This window comes from Bombus bifarius, unplaced genomic scaffold, assembly GCF_011952205.1.
Source record: "Bombus bifarius isolate JDL3187 unplaced genomic scaffold, Bbif_JDL3187 scf7180000009200, whole genome shotgun sequence".
NCBI classification, from domain to species: Eukaryota; Metazoa; Arthropoda; class Insecta; order Hymenoptera; family Apidae; genus Bombus; species Bombus bifarius.
In genome coordinates, this window is record NW_022884965.1 from 4,185,976 (window position 1) to 4,211,948 (window position 25,973).

A 25,973-nucleotide genomic window follows, 5' to 3' on the forward strand; every position below is an offset into this window, starting at 1 on the left:
CCCTATGTCCGTGCCGTGGGGTTGGCATTGCTAGCAATTCGCATCTGCGAGATGTTTTCTCCAGTAACTTAATACCATGGTGCCCTCTGAGTATTCCTAAGGGAATTTTTGGGTCAACGTATATTTTCAGTGTTTATAGTTCCTTTCTCGTAGCGATGGTCCAAGGAATTTGCAATTTAATGATAACCACCCGAAGCCACGTTGGATATCGTGTTTTATGAATAAGTGGCTTGTATCAATGTGAACGGTCTGTACAAAAGTCTTTGAGTCATTGACAATATGAAATCGCATCTTACTTCAATTCGAAACTATTGACATTCTTTTTCGATTCTATCCGGCGTCTCGTCGAATAGTTTTTCAACAAGTTTCATTCCTCGATGAGATGCGAATTATTTAAAAAGTTTGTCTCGGAAAATGTCGATTCGGAGCAATAGAATCGTCCTTCGAGGAGTATTTCTACATCAAGGACGCGGAAGATCCAATTCTATTTCGCATGACCGTTATTTATTCCGCTTAATCCTAACCTCCATCATCGCGCTTTATACACCCACGACTGAGGCCTGTTTCACCTACTTCCTCTCGCCAGCTTCTGTCCTCTTTAAATCTTCCCCGCAAGCCGAATCCCAGATTCAGCTGCTGGTTTATTCGCTAGTGAGAGCTAGGAATAGTTCCAAATGAACATGGATGCTCGGAAATATGGTTTCACGGAGATTTAAGACGAAGACGAGATAAGGTCTTGAGAAAAGCATTTTCACACGGATAGAATTCAAAAGTGTGACATTTTGTTCAGTCGAATAATCAGCGCAGGAGTTAGGTTAGGAGTGAGGTTATGCGGTAGGAGGGACTTGCTGAGATATTTCACTTCACGATGTCTCATTGCGTCCTTATAACAGTGGGAAATCTTTCCATAAAATATTCAAAATGGTCACAAGTTGATTGCTTGATAAATTACAGTATATCAGCAGTCACTGTTATTAAGTATATCCAAATTGATCTATATTGTGTCATACCTGTTATCTATACTTGTATTATATATTGTCTATTATCTATAATAGAATCCAATTCTGAATAGTAATTAGCACAATGGTAGCCCTGGTAGCATGATGATGGTAACACTGTTTGTCTTTAAATGTAGCATGTGTATATATGTAGAGAGGATTAGTGTGCTTATGAAACAGAATTAGGTTATTTCTTGCTGGTATAACGGGCTGTCCTTGGTTAATTATCTCGAATTCGTTTTCTGTAGCTGATCTGTTAATTATCAGTTAAGTCAATAAAGCGGATAGTCTATTTCACTGACTATTGATTAAGCTTATACACGTTTGAGGATGCAAATGAATGGGTTTTTTCCTGAAATGTAATTGGGTCATTTCTAGGTTTGGGTTAATTTAATTGAAATTTTGGAAAGTCTCTTGCATTATAATTAATCCGATCCAAATTCATAAGTGGATATCCCGTATGTTTCTCTGTATTATTACACGTCGTGAACATTTTTGTAAAATCTGTAAATTTGAATTTCCCACGAATGCATAAAAAATGTGTTTCCCCGATCTACCAATTTCTACTACCAGGACTGGCAGCGTATTGTCACTCAATGAAAAAGAAACTCCGAACAAAGCACCGAGGGAATTGCGGTATATATTCAGCTCATCCATAGAAATGAGGCTGTATTCCAGCAACCAGATACATGTAAGTATCTGCAGTAAAGTACATCGGTAATTCTTAAAATCTGTGAATTTTCTAAATATTGCAATATTTGTAAATTTTGTAAATGTCATTAAATTTGTAAACTTTCTAAGTATTGTCAAATTTGTACATAAGGCTGCCCAGCCTAACCGATATCTATCGTCGATAATGGCACAAAACATTGTTAACTAACAAAGGACATGCCGAACAAAGCACGAAGAAAATCGCGTTATCTTCAGTCGATTCGTAGAAACAAAATCGTGTCCCACCAACCGGATGTAAGGTAGCTACAATAAAGCGCAGTGATCGTAGTTAGTCCATGGAGCGAGTATAGGTTAGAATCGCGCGATGTAAAGTTATCGTGGAATAAAGCGGGTTGAACGAATGGAGACAATGCTGTCAGGATTCCAGTGCAAATAACGTTTCTCGCATTCCCCAGGCCGGAAGTAGGGTGAGACCGATAAAGCCCGAGCAATTTCGTCCGGAACGGAAGCTTACGGCAAATAAGAGCGTTATCGATAGACAGAGGAGGAAACGAAAGCGGCTAAGGAAACAACGGCTTCGACGAAACGCTATTTCCGTCATCTGCTCGACCCTTCGCGGTAATTTCCTTCTCTGTTTGTGTTTTTCAACGGACCTTTTACTGGCTATTCTTTTCTCCCTCTCTCTCTCTCTCTCTCTCTCTCTCACTCTTTCTTTCTCTCACTACCTTATTTCACTTTAACTGCAGTTTGGTATACATGGTGAGTGTATACAAGTATAAAAGAAAGTTTAAAATCAACACAGTATGAATTTTTGTAACGGGTGTCCTATACTAATATCGTAGGATATTGGTAGCGAGCAGAAGGTATTTCATAAAGTAAACAGTACAAAAGACACCATAATTTTACTACACGATTATACTACGGGATAGATGACTGTTACCAACATGGTAAAAAATGTCAAGTCTAGTTAAAAGTAACCAAAATTCATATGCACCGATTTTTAGACTTCTTTCTATCCGTCATTGTCTTCTGTAGCGTACGTTACATTTATTCGTTGATCTTATTAAATATAGAAGCATCTTGTAGAATTATGGTATGCACCTTTATACTTCCTATTTTATAAACTTTCTCTTCTCACTGTACCTTGCCGTGTAAATTATAATTATCCGCTCGTTATTGAGGTTAGGTTGATTTTGAAGAGGAAATTTTAGGTGTTAGGAGTGAAAATTATAGTGTAGTATGGGGTTGGAGAATATTGTGAGGAGACAGTTCTCGGTTTTAGGAGGCGATGAAGCTTTTAGGCAAGGTTAAGTTAGGTTATTTAGAGTAATAGCGCGGGAAGTGGTTTCGTATCGCCGTGCATCGAAAGTACTCTAGGTGAAGTATTTAGGAATTAATAGTCGTCTCGCGGGAAGACAATGATAGTGATCGAGATTAAAAAAAAAAATTGAATTTTGAAGAAAAAAGATTGGGGGAAATAGAAATGAGAAATAAAGAAATTATAGAAATTTATACAAAAGTGAAATATTAATAAATCATAAAAATTTCCATTTTAACCATCAAAACTGAAATATTTAAATATGTGAAATTTGGGTACATAGCTGTTAGCCTTAATTCAATAAAAATTTCTTTTTCTGAATTTGTTAACGTTCTCTCTTTTCCAAATTCTTCTTTATTCTTCATACTTTTTTTAAATTCGTTGAGATTGAAATATATCAGTAAATCGGAAGATGATCCGTCAGTAGAATTCGCTTGCGACAGCTGTACAAAATATTAGTCGATATAACAGTGGGCCACACTATCTCGTGCAACAATAAAACAGTCACCAGATTAAAAAGTTTATGGAAAACAGGGGCAATAAATCAAACTTTATCTTGGCTTGCAACTTTTTTGATACAAATTTCCCATTTCCCGCGAAGGCATTCTAAATCTACGATTCCAAACGCTTAACCAATTTAACAATGTATAGCATTACATCGGGGAAAATATGAGATAAAAAAAATGCTGTAAAACCAGCAGCACAAATTGATTACTTTTTTCCTGCTTTTCTTTTTAGTTTATAATACCATAAAATATATCAATTGACAAACTCTTCCATTCTTTAAAGATAATATTTCATTATACGAGGCACATTCGATGTAAACCGAACATAACCTTAACTTTACCTGATTTAACTAAAACCTAACCTATACTTGGCGAAACCTTCACCCTTCATGATCGTATAATGTACATTTCATTTAAAGTTCGAATATTATGGAAAGCCTGGGGGATAGAAGATTTTAGTTAAGTATGAGTAAAGGTATTACGATTTCAAAATCGATTTCGCGTGATCGAAGTTCATCGGAGAGTCGAAGAGTGGGGTGGGCCAAGGGGAAATGTTAAACTTCATCCAGAATTCGTAATCTCGAACAAAATTCTTCTGTTGCCTCTTCTGTCGATGAACGAAGTCGAGATACGAGGGGAACCACCACCCCTTTTCCACCCTTCATGCTAGATTTCTTTTAAGAGCCCGAAGCTGTAGCCTGTCGAATCGACGATCAGAAATGTATGGAAGTTGAATTTCTCACCTAACGCGTCTCGTATATTTTGCACGGCTTCCGGATTCGAATATCGCTTCAAATCTTATGATCCAAATGTAAGAAACGGAAAAATCGTCGATACCGTTTCGTTCTTGGAGAATCTCCACGTTCCATGAAAAATGGGATCCCGGGTTTTAGAAGTGCTCACTTATAGAAATCAAAAAGAGAATTCACTTTCCTGCTTTTTATATGTTACAGTTTTTTACAGATTTGTATAAGTGCAAATGATAAATTTTGTTACTTACGTAGATCGTAGATCTCCAAAATTTCAGTCTTCGAGATCTTTTATTTATATATTTAGATTATATGTAGGAATTATTTGTGCAAACTTTCATATAATTATTTATGCAAATTATTGAAACAAATTTTCAGAGAAAATTTCCATTTTGTTAATTAAACTATTAATTACAGAAAGTCAGAAATTCAATGCTTGTATTGAAATGAACATTTAATATTTATATCGTATCATTATCGCCTTTAATATTTCATGTTTCGAATAATTAAAATGAAAATATTATAAAATTACGTAATATAATGTAATACCGAATAAATAAGAAATTTATATTATTATCGTTCTCCTTATGTTTGTATCATTATTAAAATATTCGCATTAAATGCGAATTTATATTTTCTATTTCCGTAAAATAACATTTTCCATAAAAGATCAATATTCTTGTAATTCTTATTAACATAACTTTTCCCTTATGTATATGTAATTATAGTAATATGCACGTTACATTATTTAATAAAATACAGTGCAAAAACTACCGCGCGGGACAGGTTGGACGTAACTTTTTATCGAAGATTCCCTATATACGCGAGTTAGTATCCATGAACAGAATGAAAAACGAAATCGACAGGCTGACCATTGTTTCCCAACGAGAGAAGATGCGAGAAAATCTGCTTCGAGTTGTTAATTAATTCTTCCGCTATTGATCATGCTCGATAATATCTCATCATTTTATATCACGCAGTCTCCTCAGGTTCACTCGATATTTTCTTCGTTGGCGAATGAAAATCGTGAACGTATAATCTCCCAATAGACACCAGAAACAAAGGGAAACGAAATCGTCAGACGTGCCAGTGAAATGTATTTAGCAAAATACAAATACGAATAACGATACGAAAATATCCGATATGTCCATTGAAAAAACCCCGCTTTGTGTTTTTCATTTGAAAAATCCTCTGTTTGTTGCAGATATATTTGAATAATATGTCGGATCAAAATATAAAATATACTGTGTTTTTGTAAAAATTTCCCTTGTCCATTGCACGATACGATCATTGAAACCGTGAACATTCAGTAAAATTGATATGTTGTTAGAGGTTAATATTTGATAGATCAGCATAGGTTATTCTCTTTTTCTCATTTCAATAAATTATATTAAATTTATTTACGTTAGATGTATCAAACAAGTTCCTTGTTCGATCATACGTAATTATTAGGCTGTGGATTTTTATGCAAATTAATCGAACAAATGGAATTTAAGTAGAAATTTATTTCATCCGTTGAATATTAAAATAAATACTGTACTTTGAATATGTCGTATATTTCTGCATATTTTCCAATTTTTAATCTCCTATAAATGCGTAAAAATCCGCAATCTAATTATAATCTGGCTTAATGTCGACATTAATATTAATATATAATTATACATACTATTGGATTACAGATGACTAAGAATTTCCACATCTGTGCAGCTGTTTTGTTTTGTTACATTCAAACGCTTATGGAACGAATAACGGATGATGTATACACTCAGTTCATGTATTATTTTCCTTATATTATGACCTAACGTTCAATCGGCGCTAGCGTTCCGCGTTCCACAATTTCAATCAGTTCGATTTGGGTAAACATCGGGGACGGTACGAGTGATGTCGGTCGTACCGTTCTACGTTAGTATTAAGTAATGTGTATAAAAGTTTCGCGATTTAGAAATTTCTCTATTCTTTTCTTCACAGTGTCGATCGAATTAATTAGTTTTAGAATACTTAACTTCTTTGTGCGGTTCTGGTGATAAATTTCGTTAGTGGTAAGTGATAAATTTCAATATATTTAATCTAGAAACGATCTAACCTAAGCTGGTCCATCGAAGTATTGCGAATTTTTATCATAGACATATCGTGTAAGCGTCAGTAGTAAATTTTAATGCTAAACGATGACAATAAAGTTAACCCTTAACCTGTAAATGTGAATATTTGTATATTTCGACCGGGTTAAGAGTTTCTCTCAACGTAACGCGTAGAAAACTTTTCTTTTGTCGCCTAGAAACAGTTATTCGACAAAAGTTTTACGATAACCTTAATTTAGAACGTTTGATAGCGTTATATGAATGTTTTTGGATCTCTTTTAACAAGCACCGCCTGTTGAAAAATGCATAGGTTATAAAAGACTCAGATTCACAGCTTTTTGGTTACCGTCAAAATGTATTATGGTTTAAGGATTAAAAATACGCAGTTTAGTATTCATGAATGTAACCTAGACTATTCTTAATTAAACCCGACTGTTATAATACCCGTTTAAGTATTATAGATTGCCAATATAAGCGTGATACACGCCATATGTCCGTTTTAAACGTCCACGCGTGATTATTTCTATAAATATGAGAAATACGAAACAATGTTTCGGATGAAAGTTGTTCGACGTATGTATGTGTGTTGTATGCAAGACAAAAGGGAACAACGCGATGTTTTCATATTTACGTTTCCTTTGTCTTTCATACGATATGTTTTACAAGACCAGAGGCAAACTATCTTTCAAACTATTCATTTATCGACTCGAGCGCCTCGATACCTTTTTGCAGAGAATTACAAACTGCGCCATAGAAGCATAGTTTCATTTAGAAAAGTTACATCACTATTGAAGTATCTTATTTATGGTCTATGTTCTATACATGTAATCTTAAATTAATAAAATAAAAATACACTTGCTGTCATGTAAAGTTTATTGAAATCCATTGTTATTTCGTTGTCCAGGTTTCCACACGTATACACTGAACGAAACGACGCATACGGAACGCGAGGAAGACGAAATTCTGACGGTGAAATACGAGGATGGTAGATGGTCGAAACCCTACTACGATTGCGGCGGTGGAAATATTTGGATGTTGACCTACACTGTTCCCTTTTTCGGATACGTCAACGACACCTACTTTTTCAAGTAAGTCGTTTACATTCTATGAATTTCGAAATTGCAGTGGTAAATGCTGCAAATGCCAAAACCGGCGATTTTCAATGTAGACAGGAAACGTGTATATGGTTTCTTTAGTTCTAGGCTTATTTCGTGTATCTATGGAATTTTATGGATGTTAGGAAAGGAAGATTTGTTCGATAAATTTCTTAATCGTGTAGACTTTTCTTTTAAATAATTTTTTTTAATAAATAATTTTATTTTATAATATTCCTTTTTTACAATTTTCCATGTACAATTTTCTGATCTAATTCCATGTATAATTGTATATTTCATTATCATCTCTTTCATTGTCCAATTAACCAATTGGTAGTATGTTAATCTACAAGTAGCAATTTCTTTTCTTTTTCTTTTTTCTTTTATTTAATTTGTACTTTACAATTTGTCCAGCTGGACATTCAGTAAATTTGTCTAGCTAAATAGCAATTTGAAACTATTTTTAGTCTGTCCCCTTGCATATTTCCATGTATAATTTTATAATCTTCGTGCATGTATAATATTCTGTTTTATTAATCTATTAACTAATTGGCAAGCAAAAATTTTCTTTAGTCCATCCATTTGCATATTTCCATGTATAATTTCATAATCTATTTTCGCATGTAATTCTATGCTTTGTTTTCATACGTAATTTCATAATTTATTTTCATGTACAATATTCCCTTTCGCTAATCTGTTAACCAAATTGGTAATTTACAAGTTACATTAATTTACAAGTAGCAATTTTAAACTTCTTTTATATATATATATATTTAAAATTTAATATAGGAGGTTAAATTATATACATATATTATAATTTAATCTCCACGTTTGATCTATTTTCTTGTACATAATGTACATGCAATATTGCGTGAAAGCAAATAGCATAGAACTAACAGAACTAGACGCACATGGTTGGAATAAACAAATAATAGAATATTTACTAAATACGGGATTCAAACAAAACACACAACTGTGTAGAGAAACCTCGATATCGAATAATATAGAAGCTTCACATATGTTATATCTTATATCTATAATATATGTTATGTACTATATCTCGACAAATTTCAGCTTTTTCATTCATCCACACTGTCCCTTTCACGTATATCACCGTGTGCCCTAGGCAATTAATTTCCAACATAATTAGCTACACGAATCATATTTGTTCAAATTGTAATAATATATGTTTCCATTTTAACATAAATATTATTCGATTAGATTTGAAAGTTTTGTAACGTTTCTTTTTTATTATGTTAATCTATGTGAATTTCTTTTCTATGTTTCGTCGACTATTTTACTTCATCATATTCCACATTCGTGAGAATTTTTAGAATAGTTAGAATTGAAAAAACTTTGTAGTTCAGCTGTTGTACTTTCTTCATTTGTAAATCCGTTTGGTATAATCTATGCATTGTAAAATTATTACGTTGAATAGGAAACTTCTTCAGGCGTTAAATCAGGTTTTACAGGAAGCTTCACGCCAATTTTCCCAAATATCAGTTCACACGAGAAAATCACAGGAATATTCAAATTATAAATTAACACACTCTAACGAGGTTCCATAGTTTCATTGTAAATTCTACATTCTGGTATACACGTTTTATAGTAAATTTCTTCTTTATTAACGCGATTCAGTGGCATTCGATAAGAGGTAAAATTCAAATTCAAATTTCAAAAAAGGGTATTCCGTATACATCGACTTGAATGCGTGCAAAGTTTCCATATCGTTTCAACACTATCAAATTTCAATACAAACAAATCCTCCAAGCAACTCGGCTCTTGCATTTACTATACAGTGTCAATTACAAAACACGTACTTGGCGAGGATCATCAAAATATTTAAACACTCGACAATTAATCCTTCATTAAATTAATAAAGCGTAATGTTTAGTGGGATCGTCTTCAGCATCAATTGGATATTCAATATATTGCGTTGGCAACTAAGTGATGGCGGATTTTGCCAATGCCACCTATTGACAAAATCAGTAATCACTTCGTTGCCAAACTAATACTACTATTCATGCTGTATACTAATTTTTCGCTTAACGTACGTTTGCAACAAACATGTTACAGCTTTTATACATATTTCCAGACTAGTTTCAAATTTTACTGTTACAACCGCGATACTCGTGTTTCGATGCCGCAAAATATGAGAAAAGTCACACGTAGTGCACGTAATACGTTCGTAGCAATTTTCTGCGCTATGCGTTGAAATATCTTCATCGGCCACTGCATACAACGAAAATACTTTTACTTCGGAACATGTGGCAAAGCTGAGAACAATTTCCTATCGTTTATGGGCCAATCTGTTTAAGCGTGAAAGGTTAGGCGTGAAAGTAATAGCGCATTATTTACCTGTGCTTATCTGTAGGATCAACTAGCTCGATGACATGGCAGGGTCGCGTGAACCAACCGAAATTCTAATCCGCCCAATTGTTTCTAATTTATTGGACGAACGCACGCGAACAACCGTGCGGATCCATGCGACAGCGATTTAATTCGATGTTTCGGCGCTGAAAATTGCAATCGGGTGAAGAAGCAACGACAAACAAGATTTATCCGTTTTAATAACCACGCGAACAGACAGCCATAGGTAATTGAATAGAAACTATGCGCCTCTCCTCTGTCTTCCATCTGAAACTCTTCAAATCGTTTGGATTTTACGTTTGCGCATTTTCATCTGTGCGTTCTGTTCGTTTCTATTTGGGTTGGCATCTAAGTGATTGCGGATTTTGTCATTAGATGGTAATGTAGGTCACATAGTTGCCAACCTAATATCTATCGGCTAATAGAACGATTTGCAAGACAGATTCACGATATTGTTCTCTGGAAATTATTTGATCGCGATGTTTGAGTTATAGGAGCCTAAAAGTAATTATTACAGTATCTCCGCGTGCTGATGCAGTGCCATGTAATAGGATGCAAATGAAGATATAGTATAGTAATATATGAAAACGTAGTACATTTGATACGGTTAAACGTAATGGCGGATTGAAATGCATTCGAATATTTCAAATATTTTAGTGGTTTCGACTACACTGGGATACTAGAATATAGCCAAGTATATTACGTATATTCGATATATACTACATGTTGTATCAAGTATAACAACATTGAATACGCGATAAAGCGTATTGAATGTATTTGATATATCTCTGTGTTCATTACACAGTATGTTAGATTGTATATCAAGTTGCATGGATATATTGGGTTGGCAACTAAGTGATTACGGATTTTGCCACTAGGTGGTATTGACAAAATCCGCAATCACATAGTTGTCAACCCAGTACAGTCAGAGTGTAATTATATTTCTATGTTTAAGTATATTATTTTATATTGGAACGTATCAAATTAGTATAATGCGTATAATTTACCTCAGCATATTGTAGGTTTAACGTACTTGAAGCATTTAATATTATTGTGACATTCTGAAAATTACATTTGCATGCGTTATACCACATAATATGGTAATGTAACAATAAAATGGTGTAACAAGAGGACAGTGTATATGTGTTGTGTAAAAAATGATTAAAAAACCGAAGTGTGTTGTCGATTATAGTCGATTGATGGGAACTGTGTAGCGAATCGCGATACCAGTGGTAGATTTGAAATTTTTGGTTAATTTGGTATTTCGAAAAATACCACACGCAATATCATTATTAAAAGCTATTAGTATCATACAATTGTATTATATTATTATATTCTGTAATGTTTTGTTTCCAAATTGTAATTAAAAGTGAGCGTGTTAAGAAGTTATAAATACTCTGTTTTGAGGAAGGTTTTTATCTTCGGTAAACACCGTCGCAGCAGCTCGGTTTGCAGTGAAGCGTAAACGTGACCGCTGACGATCTTTCTCGCGCACCGTGCACTGTTTTGACGCGGCGGCTCGTTCAGCGCGAGTGACGCGTCGGACAAGTTGGCCGTAACGAAAGCGTTAAAGAATAATTGTACTGATATGTTGAAACGTACTATTAATATAGAAATATATCGATTTAATCTGATCATTAAGAAAATAACGAAGTATTTAATACACTTTACTATATTCCAATGTATCAACACGATATTGGAATGGCAACTAAGTGATTGCGGATTTTGCCAATACCACCTAATGACAAAATCCGCAATCACTTAGTTGCCAACCTATTAGTGCTTCACAGTTATATTTTATTTCATTACCACGTATTGAAGAGTGATTGTATTAACATGCTGAACCAGGTTCTTGCTATAGAAGTGTATCAATTTGGTATAGTATAATCCAAAAAATTAAATTAAAAACTAGTCGTATATTTTGCAATATTAGTACTTTCTTGCTTATATTTGTGAGCAGCTCGTTAAAATAGTGGAAATCCTAACGCAGAAAAAAAAGTAAATTTAATAATAAGAAAGAAAAAGCAAACTAAACGCAGAAAAATATGAAACACGAGCATACTGATTGGGAAAGAGGATGAAAGGATGAGACTGTGTTACGATCGTAGACCCTATCGATTGCTGCAAATGCTCGAGTTCGTAGCACGAGCCCTGATTATGATTATGAACGGCTAAAGTCACGGCAAAATACAACCGGCTATCCGGAGATTTAGCGTTTCTGGGTTTACTGGGATTTCCATCGACGTCACGGCTTTTACTCGCCAACAATGTGTGCCGAATTTCATCGCGCATTTCCACATACGTATACAGTGTGTCTGTTCGCCTCTGGCTAACCCCACCATCAATCAATAGAAACACATGGAAGGAATATGCGCGTAGAAAAAGATGATATTCCTTCTCGTTCCACCTGTTCGTCAGATTAAAATTCTACCCTCTCTTTTAATCGATCGAAGTTTGTGGCTGAGAATGTCAGCGACGATTTTGAAATTTCCTTTGAGCAGATTTTTAAAGATTTAAAATTTTCAAAGATTTTTTATGTACAGAGTGTCCATGAAATCCCTAACCTCCAAATTAAAAAAATTATGAAGGTTTCGATTATATGTATATTTTTTTACGTAAATATTTTTGCTGTTCAAATTCATTCCTAGGGGGTTAAAATTGACCCTTACGGATTCGGCAATTTTTATAGCTTGTGACGCGCGATCTATACGAAACTGAACGAGAATGTTTAGACGAAAGTTACTTGCTTCAATTAGGACTACTATTTGATCACAATCGATCGAAATTTGGCGGCTGAGAATGTCAGTGACGATTTTGAGCGATTTCAAAATTTCCTTTGAGCGGATTTTTAAAGATTTAAAATTTTCAAAGATTTTTTATGTACAGAGTGTCCATGAAATCCCTAACCTCCAAATTAAAAAAATTATGAAGGTTTCGATTATATGTATATTTTTTTACGTAAATATTTTTGCTGTTCAAATTCATTCCTAGGGGGTTAAAATTGACCCTTACGGATTCGGCAATTTTTATAGCTTGTGACGCGCGATCTATACGAAACTGAACGAGAATGTTTAGACGAAAGTTACTTGCTTCAATTAGGACTACTATTTGATCACAATCGATCGAAATTTGGCGGCTGAGAATGTCAGTGACGATTTTGAGCGATTTCAAAATTTCCTTTGAGCGGATTTTTAAAGATTTAAAATTTTCAAAGATTTTTTATGTACAGAGTGTCCATGAAATCCCTAACCTCCAAATTAAAAAAATTATGAAGGTTTCGATTATATGTATATTTTTTTACGTAAATATTTTTGCTGTTCAAATTCATTCCTAGGGGGTTAAAATTGACCCTTACGGATTCGGCAATTTTTATAGCTTGCGACGCGCGATCTATACGAAACTGAACGAGAATGTTTCGACGAAAGTTACTTGCTTCAATTAGGACTATTATTTGATAAAAAATTTCTGAAACTTTTAGCCAGTTGTAAAATGTAAAATCGGAAAATACCCGGATTTTCACGGGTCAATCTGATCTCTTCAGAGGGAGTTTGGACAGGAAAAAAATGCCCGATACATGCCCACATATCCTCCACGTATCGCCAAAGTTTCCTAATTTTTCGAATTTGCGGGTTGAGGATGTGCCCCTGTCGCTGGTAATTCTGCTACAACAGGCAAAGAGGGAATTGTACGTGAAAAAGCAAATCGAATTATACATTGTAAAATTTCGACAAATATTGTACAAATTCTACAATACAATGAAACGAATTATATTTATTCGATATAAATAATAAATTAAAAACATAAGAATTATAAATGTAGAAGAATAAATAATTTAATAAGAAATTATAATATTGTAAGAATATTATCCACTAATATCCTGATTTGATAATAAAATATTTTATCTCCATACGATATCGATATCAATTTTATGAATATTCTTGCTAGGAAAATTGGTTGAACTTTCCATTGAGCTATAGCCGTTGCTAGATACATTTTAGAACATGGAATGAATTCGATGAACCATCCAGGTAGATGGAACGAACGTAGTCTTGCCAGTTATGAGAAACGGGCAATATTTTCATATTTCACCACACGTCGACCGGCTATTCGACGGCTTTACCAGCTTTCATCCCCCTTCTGAATATAAATAATCTTGCACTCGTGTCAAGATCTGCTCGAATTTTCTAGACTCGAGGGTCCAGGGATTTACGCTGATTGCACACATTTATCTCTACCATTTTCTCCATTCTACCACTTTTTTCTCTCTCTCTCTCTCTCTCTCTTCTTTTTTTATTTATTATCTCTCGTCGTATCATCTGGAAAGTTGTCAATGATAACAATTACGTGTATTCTGTAAATGTATACATATTTAAATAATAGTGTATTTGCACGCTTGATTTCCTACAGTGACCCTAATCAGCGCTACTAATTGGCAAATAATTAGTAAACAATTAGTGAGATAGGTTGACGAATTAGTTATATTGGGGTTGACAACTAAGTGATTGCGGAGTTTGTCATTAGGTGGTGAAGTGGTATATGTATTGTCCGTGATATTTGTATCGCTGGCTGTAGATGTCGCTGATGGGGTACTGCTATTTTTCTTCTAATTTTAGATGCGCGGAAGAAAAATCGGAACTACGGCGACCGGGATTCGAACTCGGGTCCCGAACGTTCGTAACCTAAGGCGCTAACCACTGCGCTGCCGTCGTCCGGTGCTAATTAGTGTCGAGTGGCGGTATTTGTTGTCGAGTGCCGTCACAGTGGTAATGACAAAATCTGCAATCACTTAGTTGCCAACACAATAGTTCTGTATACATTTCTTTTTTTCACAACATGTCTTGTTCGATATTTCGTGATCTTTTTTTATCACTCGCCGTCTCCTATCAGATTTTCTATCAGATGTCAATCCTCGATAGGATAATTGAAAAGTTCGTCTCGTTTTCACGACCAAATTGCCAGTTGAAGACACGCGTTTCCTATCATAAAATGCTAAAACGAAGAAGGGTCGTAAAACGAAAATTCCGACTGCTTTTTTTTTTTTTTAATAGGAAATTTCTTCATCGGTATTTTTAGAATATGCAATATCGGTAGCTTCGGCGTCCAAAATACCGCGTGTTATAACGAAGTTGTAACGCGTTACGCGAAGTTGCTGTTCTGTCTATTTCTGAATTGTTTGCAGCGTGCGCGCGTAAAAAGTACAGACAGCCAAGAAATTTCTTCGCAGGAAGAAGAGGCGCGAAAAACGTGGCTTACGAGCCTCGGCTCGTGTTTTACTTCCGGAGGATACTGTCACGATACAAATATGTTAAGGCAGGTCTTATTGGGTTGGCAACTAAGTGACTGCGGATTTTTACATTACCACCTAATGACAAAATCCGCAGTCACTTAGTTGCCAAGCCAATATGTAAACCTTGAAATTTATGACTATTTCAGATTTTTCAATAAATTGTTATCACTATATTTCTAACGAAGTTTACTGGACGTTGTAACATTTTTCAAACGAACTTGTGTTCCCGGTATTTTTGTTTTTAACAATACGTTCCGCTCTATAATTTGCACTGAATAAAATACTCGGAATTGCTATGACGTAGGTCAGCCCTGCTGCATCGATCAACCGCACTAAGCAATTGAACTTTTTATCCTCATATCCTGATTATTTCTATTAACCTGCAACGTTCTAAAATAAATATAAATTCCTCCATAGCACCATGTCAACTTTATACTTGTCGTTTACCAAGGGACTTCAATTTGGCTGACATAGCTGGCCAGGACCTACCTTAAGAAGACGTAAGTTTCCAATGAAATCCAATCTTATCTCGTCGATATTTGATCTAATCGAGTTGATCAGCTCGATAATTCGTGCGTAAAGACCCAACTGTCATGCTTCAGTAACTTTACCAACGGCACTTCCCGTTTCGATATTTTATGAGTGGATGATACACGACAGTTTATCTCTGGGAATAGCGCATTAGTCATTGTCAGTGGGGATTATCATCGAAACGCCAGCGCCGATAAAAAGGAAACTTAGTGACGGAACATTAATAAAATCGATTCGTTTCGAGAATTTCAAACCGAGTATTAACATCGCTTCTCCCCTCCCCTGCCCTCCTCCTAGTTTCTTTTTTTTTCGCTATAGAATACGAGTACATCGATCGTACGTAATTAATCATCCCGGGGCGAAAAACGAATCGTTATTCTAGAAATTCTGACACGCGAATCGTGTCGTTCGATTGAAATAACCGACGACGCCGATTCTAATGTTGATTTATGACGATTTTTATTAGCATATCAGCTGTCCAACAGTTGTTTTGTCATAGTTCACCGCATAGTTCAACATTTGATTTATCGTTTTGTGTTATACCATTAAGCGCACGAATGAATAATTCAAATCTTTTTTTTTTTTTTTTTTTTTTTTTTTGAGCTTTAAGAAGTTCGATCATAAAACGAAATGATTTGCCCGCTCCTCTCTGTGATTACTCTGTGGCTTGCACGTTGCCATTGGAAACGACATTTCGTTTAGCGAGGTTGCAACATAACCTCAAAAATATAATCGATTTATAAACGTCAATAATGGCAAGAGGCAATGTGCATGTCTGACATTGTGTTATTTATGAATTCGAACGATGAAGAAACGCTAAAGTAACGCATTCAGATCGATTTGTGTATAGAATATATAATTCATAACCTATATCGTATGCGAAATGTTTACTACAAGTTTATTAAAGGTATCCTTATTCGAAGGAGGAATAATTAGTGTATTAGCGTCAGTATTTTATTATAATTAAATTGCAATTTATAATTTGCGTGAAATACCAAAATTTTCTTAAAAATGGGAGGACGAAATTAGTACTAGTATTTTATTAAACCCATACGTACAATTCAAAATTCGTAATCTACACCAGATGTATGTCATTAGTGTATTAGTATCAGTGTTTTTTATTTAATGCGATTGAGAATTCATAATCTATGGGAAAAAGCAAATTTTTATTCAAATTAGGAAGATAAGTTTGCCTGTAAAACAGCTGATATGAAATTATAGAACAGCATTACGTGTTCAATCGCTACTAATATATTTTCCTTTCTTCTCAATCACACAGTCGTATTTCCTCACATTTTGTATCTGTTTTATTTTCAAACAACATTCCAATAAACCTTAGTTCAGTGAAAAATACAGATCCGTACTAAACTACACGTTTTTTTCGCTATTTTCATAGAAGATACATTATTTCTTGAACATCCTGTAGAAAAACAAATCAAAGTCGATGCGAATTTTGGAAATTCGCTGGGACGGGTAGTTCGCCAGTTTCCTGTGTTTTTTCGCGATCCATTCGTCAACCAAACCGTGAAAGTGGTCTCGTTTTCCGGAAGTCACGTTCCAAGCGGTCGCCCGACGCGAAATCCCCAGATAGAGGGCAGCACGATAGCTATAGAATCGAATTTACCTATGAAACTGAAACTGTGGAACGTGTAATTACGGAGAAACCGTGATGCAGAAAATTGGATCAATAATAATAATAACAATAGTAATGCAACGACGGCAATAACGACAATAATAGTAACAACAATTAGAGCCGGATTTATTAAATTCATTTTGTGCACCACTATTACGTGGTTATTTCTCATTTCATTGTTTGATTAATTTGTATCTCAGCTATTATGATCATCAGTGTCAATGCAAATTTCTATCGAAATTTTGGCTTATTGCATAAACGACTCACAGGGTTATTTGTTCCACTAGTCTTTTGACGATTTTTACAATCGTTTACATGGTAATTAATTAATTTCAAAAAAAAAGAGAAAAATAGTGCGTCGTTAATTATTTTATTTATCGTTTGATTTTTTATCTAGTAACTTTATCATTTCACTGAATTTGCAGCTGTCGATAAAAAGATTTGAAAAAAGCAACGAAACGGGTAACAGTGTACTGTTGTTTGAGAAACATTGATAATGTTACGAAAATGTTTGCGATGAAAAATTATGCGAGAGACATAGCTGTACTTTCTCTTTTTAATAGAAGAATAATCATAGTCATTCGTTTAGAAAATTACAAGAATTATAACAATCGGTTTCTTTGTTCTTCGAATGGAAATAATTTACAGATTCAACGTGTTTCTAACTCTGAAATGAATTTATTTGGCATATTTTTCTATACAAGTAAAAGCCATGAATTTTCTTTATTTTTACATGAAAATAATTAATTGGTCTGCTTTAATTGCTGTTAAGAAAAAACATGTCCGTTTGTTAGTTCGTGGAAAATTTATTTAAATGGTCGCATCGTTGGTGAAAAATAGTTATTTTCGTATTTCATGCGGCTTGATTTGAAGTCTAGTGGAAGACGTCGCATTGTGGTTAAAATTCCAGCGACGTTCGCGCTATCTGGCGTCGGGGAATCCATTTCCGGTCTTCAAAGGAGCAGGGAAAGATTAAAAGTCAATTGTGATTTCTTCTTCTCAGGGAATTCTTTTACGGACAGTGAAACGAAGCTGAAACGACGTTGAAAATTCATGAATCAGAAATTATACTTTTTATGAAGTCGTGTTTTCTTCAGATCCAGAAAAATGATGTAATTACTTCTTTTCACGGACCAATCCAATCTGCAATTTCCTTATCGTTTCGCAGCTTTGTCTTCTTCAAATTGGGAAATTAACTGGAAAATTGGAAGATTTCAACTTTTTTTTAATTTAGTTGAAAATATCAAAATGGTTGAGAATCTTTCAATTTTTAAGATTGCACAATTCCAAATTTCCGAAATTTTGCAATTTCAAGTATTTCAAACTCAAACGGTTCGTACCTTCTCACAACTTTTCGATTGCACGGAATTTAGAAATTACATAATTCGGGGAACTCGCCTCTCACAGATCTCGAGTCTTCGAAGCTACAAAATGTTAATCTTCCAACAGTTGGAAAATTCCCACCATATTTTGCAAATCCGAGAAACTAAAAATTCCAAAATTCCCCGGGAGCCTGATATGTCGAAAAATCCCCAGAAACGTAACGTTACAAAATTTCCCAGCAACCGTGTCTCGCAAGGTCTAGTAACTTGAAGCTCATTTCTCACGTTTTACCGAACAGTCATAAATCGCTGTGAGAAGAAATTGCCAAAGGAGCAAAAGGCCATGAATCAAGCGAAACGTCGAATAATTTCGGTAGGACAAATCTGCATTGTAGATCGGCTGTTTAATAATTCGAGGCAAGTGTTTGGTAATAAGGTTTGGCTGGTGTTGGGAATGGCGCTACATTCATGACGGTGCAAGGCTGTAGCCCCAGGGGATCCCCCGTGAGCCGTGGCCCGTGGAATGTGGCTAAACACGTCTTGGCTCACGGCCAATCTCGTTTCATCCCCTGCAGCTGTCGCTGCCACTTATCATTTCTTATCTTCGCCAGGTCAAAAGTCACTCGGTACAATGAGATCTTGAAGTTGAAACGCATTTTCACACGATTTAAGAATGATCTACCTTACTATTTAAAGGTCACACTATATTTGAAATTAGGCAGTCACGAAAACTACCGTAACACGATTTTTCTACCGATTCGAAGAATTACGAGGTTAGAAATTTTCGAATTTATGGAATTTCGAATGGATTAAATTAGAAAAGTAGTCGATAGGATTTGACTGTTTTAATTTAGTGTTATTCCAATCTATTTCTGCACTGTACAAATTTGTCTTTTTAAATCGCAAGGTTTTAACATCGACGATCTACAGTTGCGAAACTTTAGGTTTGCGAATGTTTAAGATTGTACGACTTGAAATGAATAATAATTCAAAAAGTTTGTTAATATATTTAAATTGAAACTATGTGTTATATATTTTATTGTAATTTATTTGGTTGATCGATTCGGTGGATATAAAGAAATTTATCTAAAATTTTTCTGTGGTATACGGAAGGGCTTCCTAAGCTTTCCTTTGTGATCATAGTACATCGGCGTTTTTCGCGGTGGGTCGATTATGGTCCTTTTGCTCCGGCGCCCCCGCCGTTCTCCGTTCTCGTTTTCTTCGACATTAGAAAATTCGTCATCAGGACATTCTTTATCGTTAGAATCCACTTCGTCGTTAGAATCCACTTCGTCAACTGAACATTCCTTGTCGTTAACACACTCTTCGTCATTATCACATTTCTTATCGTCAGCACATTCTTCGAACACTTCGTTCTTGTTATCCGCCATCGTAGCTGTAATAATTTGTATTGTAAATATTTCTTTGTCATGTACAGATATAATAAATTTGAAAAAAAAAAAAAAATGAAAGAAAAAGGAAAAGGCTGAATGTTTCAAAGTGAATTACATATTCACAGTTATATTTTTCTTGCTTGCAAGTGCAAAAATGCATGTGTATTTTCTTAATAAAAAATTCCTTTCTTCCCCCTTTCTCTTTGCATACATCGAATTCTATGGAATATGGTAGTATTGGTGTATCACGATCGAAAATTGATTAAAAATAGCATAGAAAATAGCAGAATTTTCTTTTTTATGTTTCGGTTTCAGTAAAGTCCCAGTTAAATTGAAGTTATACTCGTATCTCGTTAAGCAAATACTTATCAGAGTATCGTCGAACTAAATAAATTATGCGTGTATTTAGGTTAGGTTTGGGTTAGGTTGAGGTTAGTTTGGTTATACGTTAACAAGCCGTACATAGAAATAACAGGCTCAAAGGTTCGAATATACACGCAGAACTGTCCACTTAATAAATATTCCCAGTCTACGACTGGAATTAATTAAACCCATAGCGAAATTCTAACCTCCTGGAACTTTTCCTGATCTCGTAAATGCTGTTCCTTTTGCGACTCCTTCTCCTAACCTCATTAACGAACGGGCAATAAAATAAATGAAAATTGCATGTGAAAAATTGAGGAATTTTAATATGAAATTATTGCATCGAAAGCGTAGAATTGAATCACATTAATTTTAAAAAAAAAAAAAAAGTTTTCGATTTTATAATAATACAATGGTTTAGGAATGATGATAAAATTGTTTCACAATTTCGTACAATTTTAATTGTATGGAAGAAAAAGTTTCTTAAAATGTTAAGCAGCAGAATTCAATCGTGTAAACTGGTTAGAAAAAGAAAAGAAGAAAATAAAAGAAAAAGGAAGAGAAAGAAAGGAAATGAAGAGAATTCGCGAATGAAATATGAAGTATTTGCAAAACGTTGGCTTTTAATAGTTTAATTAAACTCACCGAAACTCGTAACTTTTCTACCACTCTTTGCGGTTCGCTTTCACAAGATTCCTACTTTGTGACGCTCTTCCGTTCGCAACGTCTTCTTCAGTACTAGCCGAAGAACGCGCGTTTTTCGCCGTATGTATCTTTTCATCTATCTTTATCTCTCTCGTCTCCTTTTCCTCGCGCTCTTAATCGGACTGACGTGGTCCAAACATTTTTCCCATGTAAACATTGTACTAACAACCAATATTAGGTACATCCAAACACTGTAATACATACATTTAGATACATTCAGATATAAATCGTAACATATGTACTTTCTGGAATGTTGATATGAAAGATATAAAAGATACGGGCAAGATATGAATATAAAAATAAACATAAACATAAAAATAAAAGATAGGGACAAATATATAGAAATATACAAAAACAGAAATACAAATACACGAAGGTATACATTCGACGGTCAAACTATTAGATGGAAAATGTTAAATTGTTTAATTTACGTTTCTTACAATATTAAATTATTTTTTGTCTAAAGTTTGCAGACTAATTGATCGGAATTGAGAATTTAAGTTTGCGACGGATTTCCTGCAATATTAGTAACATTTCATTAAACTTCAAACATCTTCCGTTTGCTAGCGTACATTTGGAAAATATACAGTGGATGAGTAAATATATAATGGGCGAGGAAATGTACAGTGCGAATGATCGTTCGTCTGAAATTTGAGAAAGAACGAAAATGAACATTTTGGTGGAAATGGAAAGTTGCGTTTGAGTTTTCCGAACCTTTGATAAATCGTAGTTCGTCAAATTATCGCCAATGCAAGAACGAATTTACAAAATATAACGCGAGCGATGAAAATGTAAGCTGAAGTCTGAAGGGGAATGAAATTGTGAATTTATTAAATCGCCACGCGAGTAGAAATTTAAAAAACACACAGTGTCTGATTAAATTATCGTGAGAGTCATTTTGGAATTATTTTTTGCTCAAAGTAGGAAGAAGCTCGTTACAACCGAATATCATTATCTGTGATCCACGATATTAAAATTCTACTTACTTACTTACTTACTTACTTACTTACTTACTTAACTCATGATCCAATATAAAAACGAATATTCCGTAGTATTCTCTGAATTAATTTAAATACAAATATTTTTGTTTGTGAATGTAATCGACGATTTAATCTTTTCCATGGGATTCACCGGTTCTTTTCTTGAAATCCACTTCTCGTTCTTCGTGTTTAAACTTTAAACTCTGAATCCAGTTTTCTTTCTGGGAAAGGCGAGCCACTTGCTCGATCAGACTGTTGTTCCGCGTGAATTAGGTTTCTCGAAAGTCGTTTCCTGGTATTGAATTGCAAAGTAATTCGACACGAACCAGGATCGCTGGAAATAAAGTGATTCTCAAATCTTTTTTGCTCGTCGAAAGATTCAGGTTTGCCCGTTTCATCGTGTCGACAGGTACGGTTTATTTCGAGCATCTCCGTCATAGCTTCTTCTTATCGCGTTTTGATAACACAATTTTTCTTTATCTTTACACGTACATTAGTTCCTACGCGGTAAAACATGGTAGAATCGTTAGGTTATCGATTATGGGATGACCGTGTTCGTGAAAACGGAAAGGACAAAATTCGTAAAAGTGTCAGAAAATTAACTCACCTCACAGTTTCGAAATTTCATGTTTTAATGTGATCGAAGAGATGAAATTTGAGAACGAGAGAAGAATATCATTTCTAATCATAATTTTTGCTTTGCTATGGTTTTTTTTTTGGTGGAGGTTGGAAGGGGAAATAATGGTCATCTTTGGAGGATCCGGCACGAGAATATTTATACAGATTCACTATTATTATTATTATTATTATTATTTTCTCGCTAGTATTTTGCATTATATATTATTTTATAAACAGTATATTTTATACAATAAAATATACAAATCATTATATTATTTTAATGCTGTAAATCTGTAAAAAATTCCCTCCTCCAATCAATGATCGATCTATTCTATCGAAATTTTATCAATTTTCCGACAATACTTACATCGTCACAAGATTTTTTGGAAGCTTCTAAGAATATCGTCCATCATATTGTAAGCGTATCTTTTTTTCGACAGCACAGATATCAACTGATTTCTGCCACAGACTGATCGATCGTTATGGGACGGGCCGGTTTATCAGCGAGCCAACGAGTACGTCGAATTCCTATGACATCACGACATGTCTTTCGACACGCGTTGACCTTAATGATGCTGAAAATCGGATTTTAAATATGCCGTTTTTACGTCTGATCCCATTCACTGATCGTCCTAATTTCCAACCTCGTTTCCTTATCGAAATGACGTATATCAAATTTTCTGAACTTTCCGCTCACCGATGCACGTACTTTCGACAAAATTAATTTACATCTATATTACGTGTTATTCGTATACCAGGTAGAATATTTCTGCAATTTTATATTTCTGTAAACGCAACCAAACGAATAAAAGCTAAATCAAAATTTGATTATGCAACGAGAGATATTTCAATATTTTTCGATAAATCTTGTCACTTCTGAATTATCCATAAATACATTTACGTTCTCATTTTAATAACAATTACTTGTAGGAAATGTTACGGCTGAAGATATTTCGATTGCTGATATTATTCACACACATTGGTCTCTCGTTCGACGAATATAAATAAATTCCGCGTGTATAAATGTGAAGTAGCAACCGGTATTAAACAATTTATACGCTATGAGTCTAAAATATTTCGTTTCCCACGGCCGATATCGGTTTCGGATTAACCTGTTAATTGAAACGACAAAGCTTCCGGTGAGTTCGTATTCATGCGATCGTTTCCATTGATTACACCGGAATCATTGATGAAAGAAAGACGAAAAGAAAAGGAATACGTACAGATCCGTGAAATAAAATGTAATAAAATATACAGCGTATGAGAATGGAAAAATCAATGTTTCAATAGTCTTCCAACTTTTTTCATCTATTATTGTTAAAAATCTGTAACATGCACTGTGTATTATTTTGCAACAGCCAATGAATATGATGTATGCAACGGAGTATAACGAACGTGGAGCGTTACTTTTTAATTAAATTTGCGAATCATTGCGATTAAATTTGTGCTTTGGAAATAAAATACGAACGAACGTTATAATTTAATCGGCAAAAAAGGTTGGACATATTTTTCGTAATGGAATGTCCGAGGAAACAATTGTTTTTGATAACTAAACGACGTGATAAACGATAGAAGTTGAATATTAGAAAAAATCGCGCAAGACGAGAAGAAATATCGCAGGGGAGAATTGTTTATTTCGAAAGAGCAAATATTATGCGAGGGACGTCTTTTTTAGTTGATGGGGAAAAAGTCTCCGTTTTCGATAATATTTATCATATCGTATTTACCTTCGTAACAAATAACTTTTTCATGTTCACATTACCAAACCTCGAATGGCAAAAATCACAAACTTTCAAATATCTCAAAATTACAGAATCACGTGGCACAAATAAATATTTTCATCTACTATCCGACAATCTTCTATTTTTTATCTACAATCGTAGCTTAAACTCAACTAAATGGCCATACAATTTAGATAAAGGACGAAAAGTGGTTAATTCATAAATAGTAATTGAAATAATTTAAATATAAATATTTCTATCAGCGAATCCGATCGTCGATTGGAATTCACGGAATTAAAATTTTATTCCTCAGAATATCTCAGAATAACGCAATGGGTGCATTTAACTCAGCTTCGAAGACCTTTTGCCAGATTACAGATCGTATCGAGCCATTTCCATCCGGACGATAACTCGTTTAACGACTTGAACCGTCTGTCTCTCTTCTTTCTTACTCTGAAAACAGGAAAGAAAAATCGTGTTTGTATCGTAATTAGATTTTCCAGCGATGCCTGATACGCCTATCATCCTATGAGGGACCATGTACCTACGTGCGTTTAGCTGCTATTTTTCTCCTCGATTTCGTGTTTCCGTCGTTGTTAGCTTCGCGTTACGGCTCGAATTTCACATCTTCGCTCGAATTACGTTTGGCGAGTAGAAATTGAGAGCAACTTTCAATTGCAGAACAAACTTGGTTGATTAAGAGCCAGTTGCGTAGGTTCCGTGAACTATATTTGGTGGAGAAAGGTCGGGTGTTCTGTGAACGATGGTGCAATAGAGATGGAGATAACGTTGGAGAAAGAAACCAGTTGAAAACGTACATTACAGATTTTTACACGAAGCTTTGTTCTTGAGAGAATCAGAAATTTACTTTAAATCTCTACGATACGCGCGTTGCGTAAAGTGGAACGTAATGGGAGAGACAGCGATTCCATAAGAAGAGACGAGTTGGAACTGTTGAGAATTGTGGATCTTAATCGCCGAAATAAACGTAAAGAAACACCAAGGTTACGCTTAGAATTCATATTAAAATAGTTTTAGATTTATTTAATAAAGGATGTCCAGGATCTTCGTCGATTACATTTGTACGCGTCTCAGCACTTTCTTTGTCTCTCCATCTTCCATACCACATTCCCAACGGAACGGTTACATTCATCTGTTTTTCGAGACGCCGCGCACACACATACTATTGAGATATGTATAATTTTATGCGCTAGACTGGGTTAGATGTGTAGTAGAAATACTTGTATGTGAGTATCAGTGCGTGGAACAGATAAACGTAAACTGTTCAGTCGGTTGACAGTCGCAATGGAAGAAAGTGGTGAGACGCGTGCAAGTGTGTATCGATGAATATCTTAGAAATCGCTCATCGAATAAATATATAATTATTCTAATATTAATTCCAAGTGTAAATTTAGTGTTCCTATACCCGTGTCCCTATAATTTCATTCTGTATTTTCAATGTATTTCCCCATAGCAATTACTGACCTGCTCGTGTAAGCAGCCTACCGAACACGTAACATTGTTTCAACGTTAATCCGCATTTAACAATTAACAACCGTAACACGATATACGAAACAATTTTAACAATTAATTATAAGTCCATATTACGATAATTAGCTCTTGCAAAGACGGCA

The 25,973-nt window shown here is 34.7% G+C and overlaps 3 protein-coding genes across 3 annotated transcripts in view; 1 reads left to right on the top strand and 2 right to left on the bottom strand.

Moving 5' to 3' along the window:
- Positions 1-25,973, top strand: part of LOC117214423 (probable G-protein coupled receptor 158) — a 162,709-nt gene that overhangs the window by 35,569 nt on the left and 101,167 nt on the right. The window contains exon 2 of the mRNA XM_033460533.1: positions 7,226-7,409. Within this exon, the coding sequence (XP_033316424.1) occupies positions 7,226-7,409 (184 nt within the window). The remainder of the gene's footprint in view (positions 1-7,225; positions 7,410-25,973) is intronic.
- On the bottom strand, positions 11,755-13,533 carry LOC117214427. Its single transcript, XM_033460536.1, has 2 exons — positions 13,364-13,533; positions 11,755-12,192 (listed from the first exon to the last, which is right to left on the bottom strand). The coding sequence occupies exons 1-2, from the start codon at positions 13,498-13,500 to the stop codon at positions 11,790-11,792; spliced, it is 540 nt and encodes a 179-aa protein (XP_033316427.1). The 5' UTR covers positions 13,501-13,533; the 3' UTR covers positions 11,755-11,789.
- On the bottom strand, positions 19,591-21,152 carry LOC117214426 (101 kDa malaria antigen-like). The gene is made up of 2 exons (XM_033460535.1): positions 20,961-21,152; positions 19,591-19,954 (listed from the first exon to the last, which is right to left on the bottom strand). The coding sequence occupies exon 2, from the start codon at positions 19,947-19,949 to the stop codon at positions 19,641-19,643; it is 309 nt and encodes a 102-aa protein (XP_033316426.1). The 5' UTR covers positions 19,950-19,954; positions 20,961-21,152; the 3' UTR covers positions 19,591-19,640.